This window comes from Gracilinanus agilis, chromosome 4, assembly GCF_016433145.1.
Source record: "Gracilinanus agilis isolate LMUSP501 chromosome 4, AgileGrace, whole genome shotgun sequence".
Taxonomy (NCBI): domain Eukaryota; kingdom Metazoa; phylum Chordata; class Mammalia; order Didelphimorphia; family Didelphidae; genus Gracilinanus; species Gracilinanus agilis.
The window spans coordinates 330,492,331-330,507,370 of record NC_058133.1 but is presented as its reverse complement, the minus strand read 5'-3'; the positions used below and the strand labels follow the sequence as shown (position 1 = coordinate 330,507,370).

The following is a 15,040-nucleotide window of genomic DNA, read 5'->3' as shown; positions in this document are numbered from 1 at the left end:
TGAAATCAATAAAATATTTTAAAATCACATTTACTTTGTATTTTGGGGGTACAGATTATTTAAAAACTTACTACCAGTGAATGTAAAGCTAAGTTAAATGAATACTGTGTTCGTTAAAACCAACAATTACTATTAATACTGCTTTTGAGGTCCATTCTAAAAAGAAAAAAACCCTGTGAATATGGTAGAAAAATAGACAGATTATAGAATGTAAGAATTTAAACTGTAAAATCACAGCATTATATTTCCTTCACAGGAAATGTTTTGTTTATATTATTTTAAATGTTTGGAACTCTTACATTTTATAGAATTAAGATGGAATTTTATTTTTACCTATTTTAAGGTATATAAAAATGTCTTAAAAATATTTTCCCTTATGAGTTTATAAATTTTAAAGCTATACACCAATTTGTAAATTCAGAAAATTAAAAAAAACCTTTATAAGATAACATGTATAAAACAAGAAATGAAATGTGATTTTTATTTAAGGCAATACTGGGCTACTTCACAATTTACCACCTCAAATATATATACACTGCTCCACACTACTAAATTTTCTATCACATTCACAATGGATTCTTTAATACCAAATGTTTAAAATCTCTGATGTAAATTCTTTATTCACATTTCCATTGTAATTACTCTATATTCAATTAGAAGCACTGAGGGAAAAAAAGTGTAGCTATAGGAAACTGTTAAAAGAATCTGCTTTAACTACACATGAATGCCATCCATCCAAAGATACTGGATGGTAAACTTACAAATATGAGCATGTTGTCAGTATAATGTATTTACCCTATGAAATGTAATTTCATCAAATTCCTCTTGTAAATAAATGCTGTATGCAAAATAAACTGGATATGGCAGATTTTCTAGCTTTAGTTTAAAAAGTTCTTAATTTAAAACAATTAAAGACAATTTTAAAAATTTGATCACTTAGTTACAAATTAAAATTCCGAATATAAATGTGTCATTTAATAGTTTAGACTTACAGACTGCTGGTGGCAGCAAATGATTTACAATAATAAATATATACAAAAAAGGTATCTACAAATAAAGAGTACTGTTATACATGAGCAGTGACCTGGTGAAAGATACCAATCACAGACAATTCACAAAGATTTAGTTCATGGAAAGGACAACTTTTTTTTATAGAAATTTGAGGTTTAGCTCAATTATTTACAAAAACTGAAGCAATGATTATGTTCCTCAAGTCCCATAGGGATAAAACCACAAAATTTTACATGACTAGTGTCATGATTTTTTTTCCAGGTTAATTCACTTCAACAACAACAAAAAAAACCAATAATAAAAAAAAGTCACAATTACTAGCATGCTTGATGGCTTCCTATTAAAAATAAAAATGTATAGGTTGTATTCAGAGTATATTAGTTATCAGTACTGCAATTCTCCATTGTCATTACCCCTACTTATTTCTTTTGTGCCTGAAATATTTGTATCATTTGAATGTACTTCAAGTTTTTTCAGACTGACAGTAGGTTTCATTTCCTGAAGCTGCTTTAATACAAGCTCAGTGCAGTCTTTAAGAGTTTTGTCTAAAACAATTTTTACATTTTCACTGCACTGAAGTTGTGATGGATTGGCAAACTGTACAAAGGTTTCACTTTCAGAACATGTCCATATGTGATCACTTGCCAAAGAAGCCTTGTCAGTAGATTTTTTTGAGTTTGAGTGAGAGCCTTTTTTAGTTCCATTGTTTTGATGGTCCTTGTCCGTATTTTTTTTTTGCTTCACTGCAGACTCCTCAAGAAACTTGAGAAATGATACTTCAAATCCCATTGGTTTAAATGAACTCCAGTCAAAAGTTGTAGGTTGCTCCTCTGTGGTTTGAATCGCAACTGCTGTTTCTTCTTCTTTATTCATGCTATTTACTTCAACTGCCAAAATTTCTTCTGGCTTTTCAACCTTCTTCTTTTTGTTTTGGGAGACAGCTTTTTCTTTACTTGCTCTCTTTAAGTTATTTGATTGTTGTTTTTCAGATTGGCAGGTGATATTTTCTTGAATGTCAGTGCTTACAGATGAAACTGTATTATCTTCTTGGTTCTCCACAGTTGCACTGTCTTCATTAATCAATTTGGTAATAAACAATTCTGTTAATTCATCCATTTCATCTTTTTCAACCTCACTCTGTGGAACTGTTGTTGTACTTGAGTCATTGGTGCTCTCTGATATACATGTATCAGATTCTTTCACATCACTTTTTTTGTCAACTTCTTGTTCAGAAGAAGTATCTTTTATTTGTGCTGGACAACACTGTTTGAAGACAATGAGAAGATCACGGTGTTGTGAAGTAAATGACTTTGATAACTTGTGGCATTTATAATGTCTAATTATATTGTTCTCACTTGTAACAACTGATGAGCATCCCTTTATCATACATGGATATTGGGTTACAAATCTGCTTGTACACTCAGATAAAGCATCATTCCTAGCTTTTATAGAATACACGTGCTTTCCACGTTTCAAAGAGTAAGGTTTATTTTCTTCAACCTGCTCAGCCTTTGAATTTTTATTTTCTGAAATAATATTTTTCTTTCGTTTGTTTTTAGAAGCCTTGCTTCCCTCTTTTCCAGACCTGTTGTATCTTGCCCCTCGATGTTTAGATCTTGATTTTTCTTGGTTTGCCTTACTTGATATGTTTTCCTGACCAGGTGTCAATCTTCTCGGCCTAATTAAGTGAGCTTTATGTTTGTCGTTATGTTTATTAAAAATGTGTCGCAGTAGATTAGATCTAGTTGCATAAATTCGGTCACAACCTTCACAATCACATTTATAAATACCATCATCATCTATTTTTTTGGGCCTGAATTTGATTCCATGGTCCATCTCAAGATGAATAATATAGTTCAAACACGTAGTAAATGAAGACTTACAATGGGACTGATCACATGGAAATCTTCCACAATCTAGGGTGGGGGGCATACTTGCAATTTCCTCAACAGTCATCTCATGAAGTTTCATGTAGTGCTGTAATAAACTAGTTACCTCTTGAAAAATTCGAGAGCAGTCACTCACTTGACATCTGAATTCTTTAACAGTCTGTTTAGTTTCAGTTTCTTCACTTTCTTTACAAGCTTCACTTTCTTCTTCTATCTCCACAGGGAATACAGGTAGATCTGATTTATGTACAGCCTGGTAATGAAGAATCAAGTTTTGCTGTATTGTAAAAGCTGCAAAACAACCTTGATGAACGCACCTATATGGTCTATAGGGACTATATCTAGTTGGCACCTCAGGAGATTGGGTTTCTGGTTTTTTGCGTTTCATCTCCTCCTTTTCTTTTTTATGCCTCCTATTTTTTCGTCCTTTTATCTCTATGTTATTGCAAGAATGTGTGCCACATTGCTCTGGAGTAGTTGTAACTGTTGGTGGAGAACTTTCTATTTTTTCAGGATTTTTTTTTTCTATAAGCTGAGTTTCTGCAGTCATTGCCACAGTATTTATGGCAATTTCCTTCTGTATCTCAACTTCTACAGGAGGTTGTACTTCACTTTTATTTTCCACTGCCAAAGTGTTCTGTTTTTTTATTTCTACAACTTGTGGTACTGCTGTTACATTTTCGTTCTGAGATTTCTTCCCGTAAGGTCTCTTAATTTTTAATTTGACCATTTCTTCTGATGTAAAGTGATGTACCAATTGACAGTGTGCCCGGAGATTAGAATTTCTTGTAAATGTTTTTGGACAGGTAGTTACTACACATTTGAATGGAGCATACTTGAGTTGATGTTTTTTAATTTCCATAATCATCTCTGCAGTATAGTGGTGAATTTTACCATAGTGTTTAAATAAGGCATCCTTTGTCATAGCACTATAGGTACAACCTTGGTCTTGGCATACAAATGGTTTATTAACTTTATCACTATACTGAATGTTATTTCCAGCATCAGAGGCCTGCTGGATGACTACTGTATTTGGGGTTGCTTTAACAGGTGTGGAAGCCAAAGCAGCTGATGTATTCACTGGTAGACACTGGGGTACCTTATCTGGAAGAGGAACAGATATGTCATTTTCTAACTTCAGTTTCTGTAAGCCTTCCAAAATTTCTAATACTTGAAAATCATCCTTAAGTGACACTTCAGGCTTAGGAGAGCTGCCATTTGCAGTGGTGATATCTCTTTGCAATGAAAACTGAGACATATCAGGCATTTTAGGATTTTGCATTACATTTACTGAAGAGATCTGAGTGTTATAACTCATCTGTGAATTTTGTGACGCTCCAATGACATCTTGGATTTCATTTTTAACTTCAAGAATTTGAGAACCCATGGCAGTTTTAATAATTTCCAGAGTCTTTTCAAAGTTCTGAATAACACTGTCCTCAGAAATCTGTAAGTCAGAGTTTACTGAGGTAGTGCATGAATTCATAGCCATCATTTGGGAATCTCCATTTTCAGTTTTTATTGCTAAAGGAGTTAATGCAGCATGAGACTCAAGATTTGCTTTGAAGTTTTCTTTAATACTGGCCATAAACAATTGATTGTCAACATTATTTAACTTCTGTGTGAGATTTTCCACCAATGCCTGAGGCTGAAGATTATCAGTTGGTGTCTGTGCATTTCCTTCAATACTCTTTGCTAATAGTCCCATTGCTGTTAAGTCATTCGTTCCTAAATTTTGAGGACTATTCTCAAGTGATGGTGGAGCAGCTTTCCTCTTTCTCTTAGAAGCACAGTTTCCCTTTTTATTTAAATGACTAGCCCTTACATTCTGGGGACCACTTATAACTGAAGCACGGGAACTATTAGTGGTAAAATTTTGTGATGATCCAACAGAATTGGGAAATGAACCCGAGCACAAACCATTTTCAACAGTCTTCAGTAATAATTCATCTGATGGAAATACTGGTGGTAAGTTGCTGCAGTCATTTATGGAAGGAGTTTTGGTGCTTAGAGTCCTGTTTTGATCTGTTAGCAGAGTATTTGGATGACAGACAGTCTGCAACAGAGGAGAAACATCTGGATTGGGTATAACTGCTGCATTTACTTGTGTTGCATCAGTGACACAAGTTGCTGGAACCATGTGTGAAAGAATCTCTGAATTCTCATATGTATTGGTAATACCAGCAGTCTCCAAGGCTTGTTTGATAATTTCACTTCCTTCCTCATTCACAGTGGTATTAAAATTAGTCACAGCAGAACGAGGAAATGTATTCTGTAAAAATGTTGATGACCGATTTTCAGATGTAAGTAGCTGAAGAAATGATGGATCTTTAAAACATGTTTCTGAACTGAAGGTAGGTTGTGGTGGTTGCTGTACATTTATTGCATTTGTAGAGAGTATCATGTTGGCAAGAAGAGAAGACTGACCATTACTCTGCAAAGCTTCTTGAGAAATTTCTGATCCTTCTAGTGGCTTACAATAGGACCGTTTAGACAAATGTCCACCCAGTGATCTGGGATTAGTAAAAACCCTGTAACACCTGCTACAGATAAATTTACCATCTCTAATTATTGCTGGCCACTTAGCCCTTTTATTATGTTTTGGTTTTCTTTCTTTACCATTGGGGCCCCGTCCACGGTCCTTTTTATTTTTTTCTGGCGCTGGATGTTGTGCGGTGGTGGCACTGAGACTATTTGTAGTGTTTACTTCTGAAGAAAAAACTGTATTTGGGGCACTCTCTTCCTTTATAAAGGCAGCATTAGTATTTCCTTCAACTTGTGAGAAGTGATTTGTACTATTTTCCAGCTGGGAAAATACTGAATTAGTCCCATTATCTGCTGGTGAAGGGAAAAGAGATATTGAACCACTTTCTGCAGGCAAAGGAAGGAAAGGATCTGAACCACTGTCAATATTCAATGGCAAAACTGTTTTTGATATATCTTCCAACTGGGATGGCAATGTTGCGTTTGATAAATTTTCCATTGGGGCACATAATACAACACTTGGTTCACTTTTAACATGAGAAGGAAAATTTGCACTCATGACACTTTCCATCGAGGGCAACAATGGATTTGATAAATTTTCTAGATGAATTGGAAAAAGAGGAGTTGAAACATGTGGCAACTGAGCTGAGCCATGTGGCAACTGAGTTGAACAAGCAGGTTTCACACTGGTTTTGGTCTGGGGTGTAAAAACTGTATTACTGTTACTGTTCACCTGTGATGGCAAAAAATACACACACTTTCCATCATTTGGTGTATTTAAGTTGCTGGATCGCTGCCTTCCTTTGCTTTTACGCTGCATTTTAAATGCTGCATATTGGTCAGGATGTGCTGTTTTCATGTGTTTTCCAATACTTTGTGAAGAATTATAAGATCGAGTACATCCTTCAACCTGACAACAGAATTTCTGGACTGGAGCTGTTGGTGGAACAGATGGAGCCACTAAAGGACTGCTCAGATTGGGTTGTGGTGGAACAAATGTGATACCTTCTAATGTCTTAAGTGGTAAATTATAAAGACCAGATGTAGTTTTAGCATTACCTTCAAATTCAAGTTTGGAAATAGGCAAATTGTTTTGAAATACTGCCTGATTTTGCAAGGTAAAGGTCATCAGATTATTAACTTGTCTTTCTAAGTTTTGAGGTGCAAGATCACCTATTTTAAGGGGATCTGAATTTGCTGAAGTATTTTGAACATGCTCTCCCTGATTTAAGCAATTATTCTCTTTTCTTACCTGCAAACCTGGAAGACAAGAATCATTACAAGCATCCTTAACTTTTGTAAATAACTGTGTACCCACAGAATTATCAGTGTTCATCATACAGCCTGTAGCAGCCAATTTTTCCTGCTTTACAATATTATCCTGGAGTCCTTGGCTGAGAGACACTTTAATGCTGTGGGTTAATGCAGTTGTTTCATTTGGTGAAAGAAAAGGAATAGCAGGGTTTTCTGAACCATCAGACAACAGTGTATCTGCCTGCCCAAGTACAGAGGCAGAAATTTTTCCTTGCTCAGTCACAAATGATTCTGTTTTGTTTTGGTCCCAAGAACTGCTTCCATCTACTGCTAAGTTGTTACTAGTGTCATTTTCTGAAGGAAGGACAGATTTCTCATTTTTAATATTTTCATCTATGTTTTCACTCACTTTTGAAGGCTGAACTGGTTCATCAGATGGATTGGTTTGGCCTTCAGGAGTCTGCACTTTTTCAGTATTGTGATCATCCAAATGCTTTTCGAGCTCACTCTGAGAACGATAAACTTTCCCACAACTTGTGAATTTGCAGGTATAGGTATTATAGTGCTGTGCTTCATGATCATAAAGTAGATAGGCTTCTGAAAATATTCTGCCACACTTAGGAAACATACACTTTGCTCTAAAGACCTGGTGCTCTTTTCTGTGTGTTAAAAGCTCTGCATAACTATTAAAACCTGCCTTACATTTTATCTGTATACATATATAGGGCTTACTGCCACAGTGCATTTGTAAATGATCATTGAGATGAGTAACGCTTACAAAATGCCTCCGACAATACTGGCAAATAACTTTTTTGCTTTGCATTTCAAGAAAACGCTTAGCTTCTTCATTATCTTTGTGTCCTTTGACATGAGCAATTAAGTTTTTAAAATATTTAAAACCTTTCTTACAGAAAGCTACAGGACAAGTGAATTCATTGACAGGTATTGGCTTCTGAACAGGTTCATAAGATTTATCTTCGTCATCATTTTCATCATCTGAACCATCATTGTCATTGAATACAATGAAGTCAGCAGAATAAAGACTATTCTTCTTTATGGGACGCTGCTCTTGTTTGGTTATCGCAACAGGCTTTTGATTCTGATTGGTTGTTGGTACTTTGGGAGGTCTTCCTAATCTTCTCAGTGGTTTCATAGCAGCCAGTCTCTCTTTACTAGACTGTTTCACATGTAAAGTCACATGAGGAACAAAAGTTTCTTTAGAATTAAAGTTTTTTGCACAGATAGGGCAACTGTAAACCCCATCTTTATAATGCTTTTGTGCATGTCTTACTATTCTATGTCCAAGGAACTCTTTGTCACATAGCACACAATACTGCATGTAGGCCTGCCAATTTCTAAACCTAGCTGATATAAATCCTCTTTCTCTTAACTTTTTGATTTCTTTCTTTTTTTCTTTGTCATCTCGTATGCCTTTAAGAAGGCTTGAGGCTTCATCAAAACAGCCAGAAAGTCCATTTACAGAAGTTTCTTTTCTCTCTCCTTGGTAGTCATCTACCTTTTCATACACTTCACTGTCATTTAGTTCATCTATTGAAGACACAATAGATGCCTCTTCTCCCATTAATGCGAGACATTGTCGTTTTAAGGTTTTCCAGTCCCAGAACTCTGGATCAAAGGGCCATTGCGTTTTTAACACAAGTAAGAGCTCACAGCGCAGTGAATTTGGTATTGGAAGATTCTCTTCATCATATTTCTGGTCAGGCTGGTTATACAACATTTCAACAGCATAATACGCATCGACTGTGGGCTCAAGAAGAAATTCACTCAACTGACAAGCACGCTTGACCTCCAGATCCTCAGGCAACAAGCATGAAATGGTTTTGCAAATAGATATTTTTACTTCAGTGTTTTCAGCAGAGTCTAATCGAAGAGCTTTCACACAGAGTTCAATGCAGGTAGCAAGCCCAGCTCCTTCAGTCTGTAAAAACAAAGAAATAACTGTAAACATTTAAAGATCTACATAGTAGTAATTTGCAAACCAAATGCTGTTCTAATTGTTATGATTACTATATGTGCAAACCAGAGATGAGGGAAAAACTTTATGCAGAAATCATGAGTTTGAACTCTTAGATTTGGTTGGGTGAAACTGAAATCAACTTAATCAAAAGGCAAGAAGTCCATCAAATATCATAAAAATCCAAAAATGGAAAACTTTCTTATATTGCCCACCAAAGAACATAACTTGGTATAAACAAAATGTTTCCTTGAATTAGGACAGGCTTAATTCTAAGGTAAGAATATTATCTGATTCTTTATAATAAGGACTTAGCAGTATAAAACTTGAAGGACAAATTATCTGTATTCATTAAATCAACTTGCCCTCTGATTACAACTTGAGATGCTCATGTGAGAATTTAATTTACACTGGTTTTATAGTTTCAAAATTTTCATGATCAACATCTTGGTCTGGATAGTGGAAAGAAGACTACAATTACAATCATAAAAGTACCTAGTGTGAAAGTGGGATAGGAGGACAGATGGGAGGAAAGAATACAAGGGGGACAACAGAATTATAAGAGGGCAAAAGGATAGAGCCACATCAACATAAAAGAAGTAATGGGGAAAAAGAGACAGTATGGGGCAAAAAGAAAGCTAGGAGGCTATAAGAAAAGTCTGAAAAAGATAATGTATATTTTGAAGGACAAAGAGGTTAAAGATAAGTCAGTGAAACTTAGGTTGTTTTCTAGTTGAATGGATGTAGACTTTGGCTAAGAGTTAGGAGAGAATTTTCTGGGACTTATTATTATTATCTGGTTTGGGCCAGAATTTCTTATGCATTATGGATACCATGAGACTTCACTTCCCTGATTCTTTTGTTGCTTATATTGTTACTTAAATTTCTTTCTATGTTTTATTTCCCACAAGATATTCTCTACGTATGCTTCTTCTAAATTACTTAAGATAACGGAGTTCCTTTATTTAAAATATCCAATTTCTTCTTCCACATTTTTTCCCTCAACCATACCAAAAGAATGCAAGCTCCTAAAGGGTGGGTATGATATTCCTTTTTGTCTTTGTAAATCCAGGACCTTTCTTAGTGCTTGATACAAAGTAGGTCTTTAATAAAAATTTGTTGAATTAAATTGCATCAAAGTGTTTATATTAAGTGCTTAATATAATGTTGGGCAAACAAATCAATACAAATTATCATCTATCCTCAAATCAGCTTTCATAATAGTTAACTTTAATGATTTTAATTTCAGTTTTCCTTTCATTACCTAGACCAGGGGTCGGCAACCTTTTTGGCCGTGAGAGCCATAAACGCCACATTTTTTAAAATGTAATTTCGTGAGAGCCGTACAGTGCTCACAGTGTGCGCTCCTGTAACAGTGCCCGAAAAAAAAATTGACTTTATGGCTCCTGCAGAAAGAGCCATATGTTGCCGACCCCTGCTCTAGAGAGTGCTAAACATCCCACTGTTAGTGCAAAAGCCATCTGACAGTTATCTCTTAAAGATGTCACAAAAACAAGCCTGTGTTTCAAATAAAAAATAACACCAAAACAGTAGTGCATAGACGATACATGGTATTGATAAGCAGCTTCTCTCTTGGCTATTTTATCTCTCTAGTTATCATTTAATTCTCCTGTCTCTTTTCTTTCCTTATGTTGACCTTCCATGGTATTGGTACATTTCTTTAGGATTATCACTAGTACCATATTGACTTCATTTCTCCAGTTATAATTGTTTTTATTTTTTCTTGGGGGGGGGAAGGGAAATGTGAAAACGAAGGAGCAAAAAGAATAAATGCTATTTCTATATGTGGATCATTTGTAAATTATAACTAAGAAAATATAAGAGTAGATGGGACCTTGTATGCCATTTAACCCAACAACTATTTTATGAGTGAAGAAATTATAGGCCAGGGAAGTAAAAAAATTTGTGAGTGGCTGAGCCAGTGCTCTTCACCTATTTCTCTCCTTTTATTACATATGCTGCCTAAAAGTCAGATATTTTTAAAATTGGGGATGGACTATAAATTAAAATGTCATGTTAATGTTTATGAAATTAATTTATTTCAACTAGAAGAGTGTTATAAATCATGATGTTACAAACTTTATGAAGGAAAAATTGGGAATAAGTTAATTAATGATACAGGATGCCCCAAGCAAAGATTTTTGATATACCTTGTATAATAATAATTTAAAGGAAATAAGAAACACTAATTTCTCTCTCTCTTTAATTCCTTAAAAGGAAGGCAGGTGATCTTAGGATAGAAGAATGAAGATCCATTCTTCTGATTAACAAGAGTTTTAAGAACAAGAACAAGAGAGAAAGGAGGGAAAGAAAGGTGAGGTATTGAATGGGGTGAGAGGGCCAAGATGGATTTTCTTTTTTCCCCTTTGAAATAAATTACAAGCAGCAGATAAAATTTAGAAAAGTTGATCTTATAGCATTCTAGTCGTTGTTTCCATGCAATGTTAATATTTCTAGAAGATAGGCTCTTTATAAGAGAAAAAAACTGAAAACAATTGAATTTCTGACTAGAATAGTATTCAATAAAATAACAAGTTGATTTTCCACAAAATATGCACTGTGAGTAATCTTGAAAATTTTTTTATTATATCACTTTTATATGTTCTTAATTTCAAATTATTTATAGTTAGAAAATGTATACTTTGAATATTCTTAGATGAAAGAATAAGCATAATCTTCCTTGTCCTTGCAATTAACCCATAGTAATCCTCCTCTGTATCCCCAAGTTTTCAGGTGTCAAATAACAGGAAAAACAGGTGACAATATAATAAAAAAGTCTTCTATTAAATATGATTTATGAAAACCTGAAGATAGTTTGATTATTCTTACCTCAGAATTGATAACTTTAATCAGGAAGAAAATGTGATAGACCGTCTTGGTTAACAAAGAAAGTTGACGACACCTCTCTAAATACACTTGTACAGATGGTTCTACTCTTTGTTGCAATTTACTCCAAAAGAGAGTCAGCTCCCTAAAAATAAGTTAAAAAAACAAAATAAAACAAAACCAAGTTGATGCAACAATGTAGCAATGGAGGGGGGGGCACCATGCTAAACCAGTTTGTGAAATCAAATATAAAATTGATTTCATCTTTCACTTTCTCTGTGAAACTAATATTTTAATAACCTATATTTTTAAAGAAAAGACATATTCTTAAGCAATTAACCTAATGTCCTTTATATTCTTCTAATAAAGACAAAGTGGTACTGTCATCTTCTACAAAGAAACATTTGCCACTTGGATAAATAAAACCAGTAATAATTAATAATCTGTATTTGAACTGGGAATATGATAAAAATGGGTTTAATGATCAATGCAATGTTATTTTTAAAAAATGCTAACATTTTAATGTAGAAATAAACTAATCCATTACATCTTTTATTATTTATGCCTTTATTAGAACTAGTAATAATTTAGAACATAAAGAAAAGCATAATTGTTTTACAAAGAAATTTACCATAAAATGAGAAAAATCAAGTATAATATAGTAAAAATGAAATTCAAGTACACTTTTTTTTATTGCTATCTCATTAAATTGAACATATTTTATTAATGAAAAAACTATGCAACACAAATTCACAATTTCTTATGCAATCCTCTATCATGTTTTCTTCATAATGAAATGCTTATTTCCTCAAAAATCATTTATTTATTTATTTGCTTGTTTTTAGGGTATTTTTCCATGGTTACATGATTCATGTTCTTCCCTCCACTCCTTTCTCCCTCCTGTAGCCAATGAGTAATTCCACTGGGTTTTACATGTATCACTGATCAAGACCTATTTCCATATTATTAATATTTGCAATAGAGTGATCATTTATAGAGTTTACATCCCCAATCCTATCCCCATCAATCCATGTGATGAAGCAAATGTTTTTCTTTTGTGTTTATACTCCCACAGTATCAAGTACACTTCTGACTTCACTTAAATTAATTTCAAATGAAATAGTTATATTTGTCAGAAGCAAATTAATTCTTCTGAGAGTAGGGTTCTCACACTTCTAATTTTTGGCCCATTCTTCTCTTATAAGTGCAGTGATCTCAGGTTGGAAAGCGTGCTATGGCTAGATTAGGGAAAATATTTCTGTGTTCTATAACTTTGATTCAACTAATACTAAGTTGCTTTATTTTACCCTTTCTCTTCAGTTGTTGGTAAAGCTGTTGTTGAAAACTCAGCTTTCTTAGGAGAAAAGCAATGGGAAGCCTTGTGTTCATGAGGACTATCTGGGAAAATCAAGGGTCATCACAAGCCAGCTAAGCAGTAGTGGCAGTGATAAAGAAGGGTTACTATGCCAATGGCTCTGTAGTGCAGGACTATTTAGAAAAAGTGGTAAAAATTTGAGCAGTTCCTGAGTTGGGGTTTGGTTGTGAGTGCTGTTTTCCTTCCTACCTGGGGCAATTGCTTTACATTTTCTCCTCTGCAGAGCAAATTTCTGCAATGAACTGTCTATATCCCTGTTTCCATTTCTTTGCTGGGTACTCTATCCACAACTATATTATTTGTTGGTATTTTCACAAAGTTCAGTTCTACATTCTCTGCTCATTTCCTTCTAAATTCATTCCCTTAGGGATCCACTAATAGGATTTAACACATAAACACATTACTCTACACCTCTCGTCCTGACTTCTTAGTTCCCCAACTCAATTTTTCTGCTGTCTGCCTGCATTTGGGTGTCCTTTGTTACCTAGTTAAAAACCAATCATCATGCTTACTTCTTAATTTGTCCATTATTATTAATGCCATTCTCTTCACCCTTGGGTGAAATTTGAGACTCCTTTCCATCCTCTACTCTCTTCAAATCCTAGTACCTTATATACCCTAAGGTAGAGGTGTAAAACATGCTATCCTGCTCTCAACACCCCCAAGAGGGCAAGAGACAGATTAAAATGTAATTGGGAATTATTTAATAAAATAAATAAAAGTACAATAAAATATACATAGGATTTCATTTTAAAAGAAATTCAATAGGCTGCTGGTAGAGATTTTTCTGTATCAGTAGTAGCCCCTGATTCTTTTTGAGTTTGATATCACTAACCTTTACAATCTATTATATCAAGGTTGTCACATCATTTTGTTTTGATCTGTTCCTTTCTCTCAGGCACCATAGTATTCTTATAACTTCAAAAATTTACTTTTGGGTGGGAGCTTGTACTATATCTCTAATGTCCTTTACAATGCTAAGATTCTACAATTCTACCTTAGTCATTCTACTATTTGTCTCTTAGCTTATTTATTCCTTCACCTCTAATTTCTCCATCCTTTAATTCATTTTTTGCATTCCCAAGACCATTTTCCTCAAACATCACTTGCATTATGTAATTTTCCTATACAAGAAAACTACAAGTATATCTCTTTGGATGTCAAATTGAAAATCTGGCTTCAAGGTTTTTTACAAATTAAACGCCATATAATCCATTAGCAAATCTTTTTACCTGCTCTAGGCAGGGCTTATCTATTTTCCTTTTAGTACCCTAGCACAATCCATTCTCCTGACCAAATTGTTTCCTATCCAGTCAAACCATATCCAGCCCTTAAAGATTTAGACTGAAATGCATCCCTCTGGGAAGCTTATTTCCTCATTATCTGCTATATTTGATATGGTCTGATCATTACTTTTTCCCTTCCATTTGCACTGTATACATTCAAATCTACTTTACAAATATTATGATTTTTTTTTATATTCTATGATTTAAAGGCTTTGAAGGAAAATGTCTTCTAACTTATTTTATCTTCCCTAGAGCACTAAAGCCAATAGAAGCTGGAAAAAAGTTCAGGCTGTCAAGAGAAAAGATAAAGACTACTTGTAGAAGGAGAAAAAGGCCATCACACCAATAATCCTGGGTGCACTTCTGAATGAAAATTCCTTTCCAGCAAACCAGAAGCTCTGTGAGGCCAAGAATAGGGCCTATTTAATCTTTGCATTTGTCTCAGCATCCTTGTACAGTACTTTAAAGTAGTAGACATATAATAAATATTTGTTAAAATGAAACAAAATTTAACCAATTTTGAAATGAAGTACTTAATAGCTAGCTTCAAAAAAGTATGTAATGTGTCCATAAGTCTTCAGTCTTGAAAAAAATCTAAAAGCAAACGGTTCATTTCCTTAATACATCTTCTATATCCTTGTTGTCATTCTGTTTTTACTGATAATCTTTAAAACATAATTAACTCACCAGGCACAATACATGTCTCCTTGTTGAAGCTGGCGGGACAGAAATGCAGTACATAAAACCAGAGCACTCTTTTCATCTCCATCAGATTCTAAGTTACATATCATTTCTAGAGCATCTTTGCAATCAACTGCTGAGATCTAAAGAAGAAAACATATATGAGTATAATACAGCTTATATTTGGATATAATCTAATTGACCTAATCTACCACTACACAATTTCTATGAGAAATTT

At 34.2% G+C, this 15,040-nt stretch overlaps 1 protein-coding gene across 1 annotated transcript in view; it reads right to left on the bottom strand.

Annotated features, from left to right (window-relative positions):
• Positions 1-795: 795 nt before the first annotated feature.
• The window catches only part of ZNF292 (zinc finger protein 292), a 91,249-nt gene continuing 77,004 nt past the window's right edge, over positions 796-15,040 (bottom strand). The window contains exons 7-9 of the mRNA XM_044676365.1: positions 14,809-14,945; positions 11,464-11,605; positions 796-8,577 (exon numbers count right to left, since the gene is read on the bottom strand). Coding sequence (XP_044532300.1) covers positions 1,396-8,577; positions 11,464-11,605; positions 14,809-14,945 — 7,461 coding nt within the window. The 3' untranslated portion in view covers positions 796-1,395. The remainder of the gene's footprint in view (positions 8,578-11,463; positions 11,606-14,808; positions 14,946-15,040) is intronic.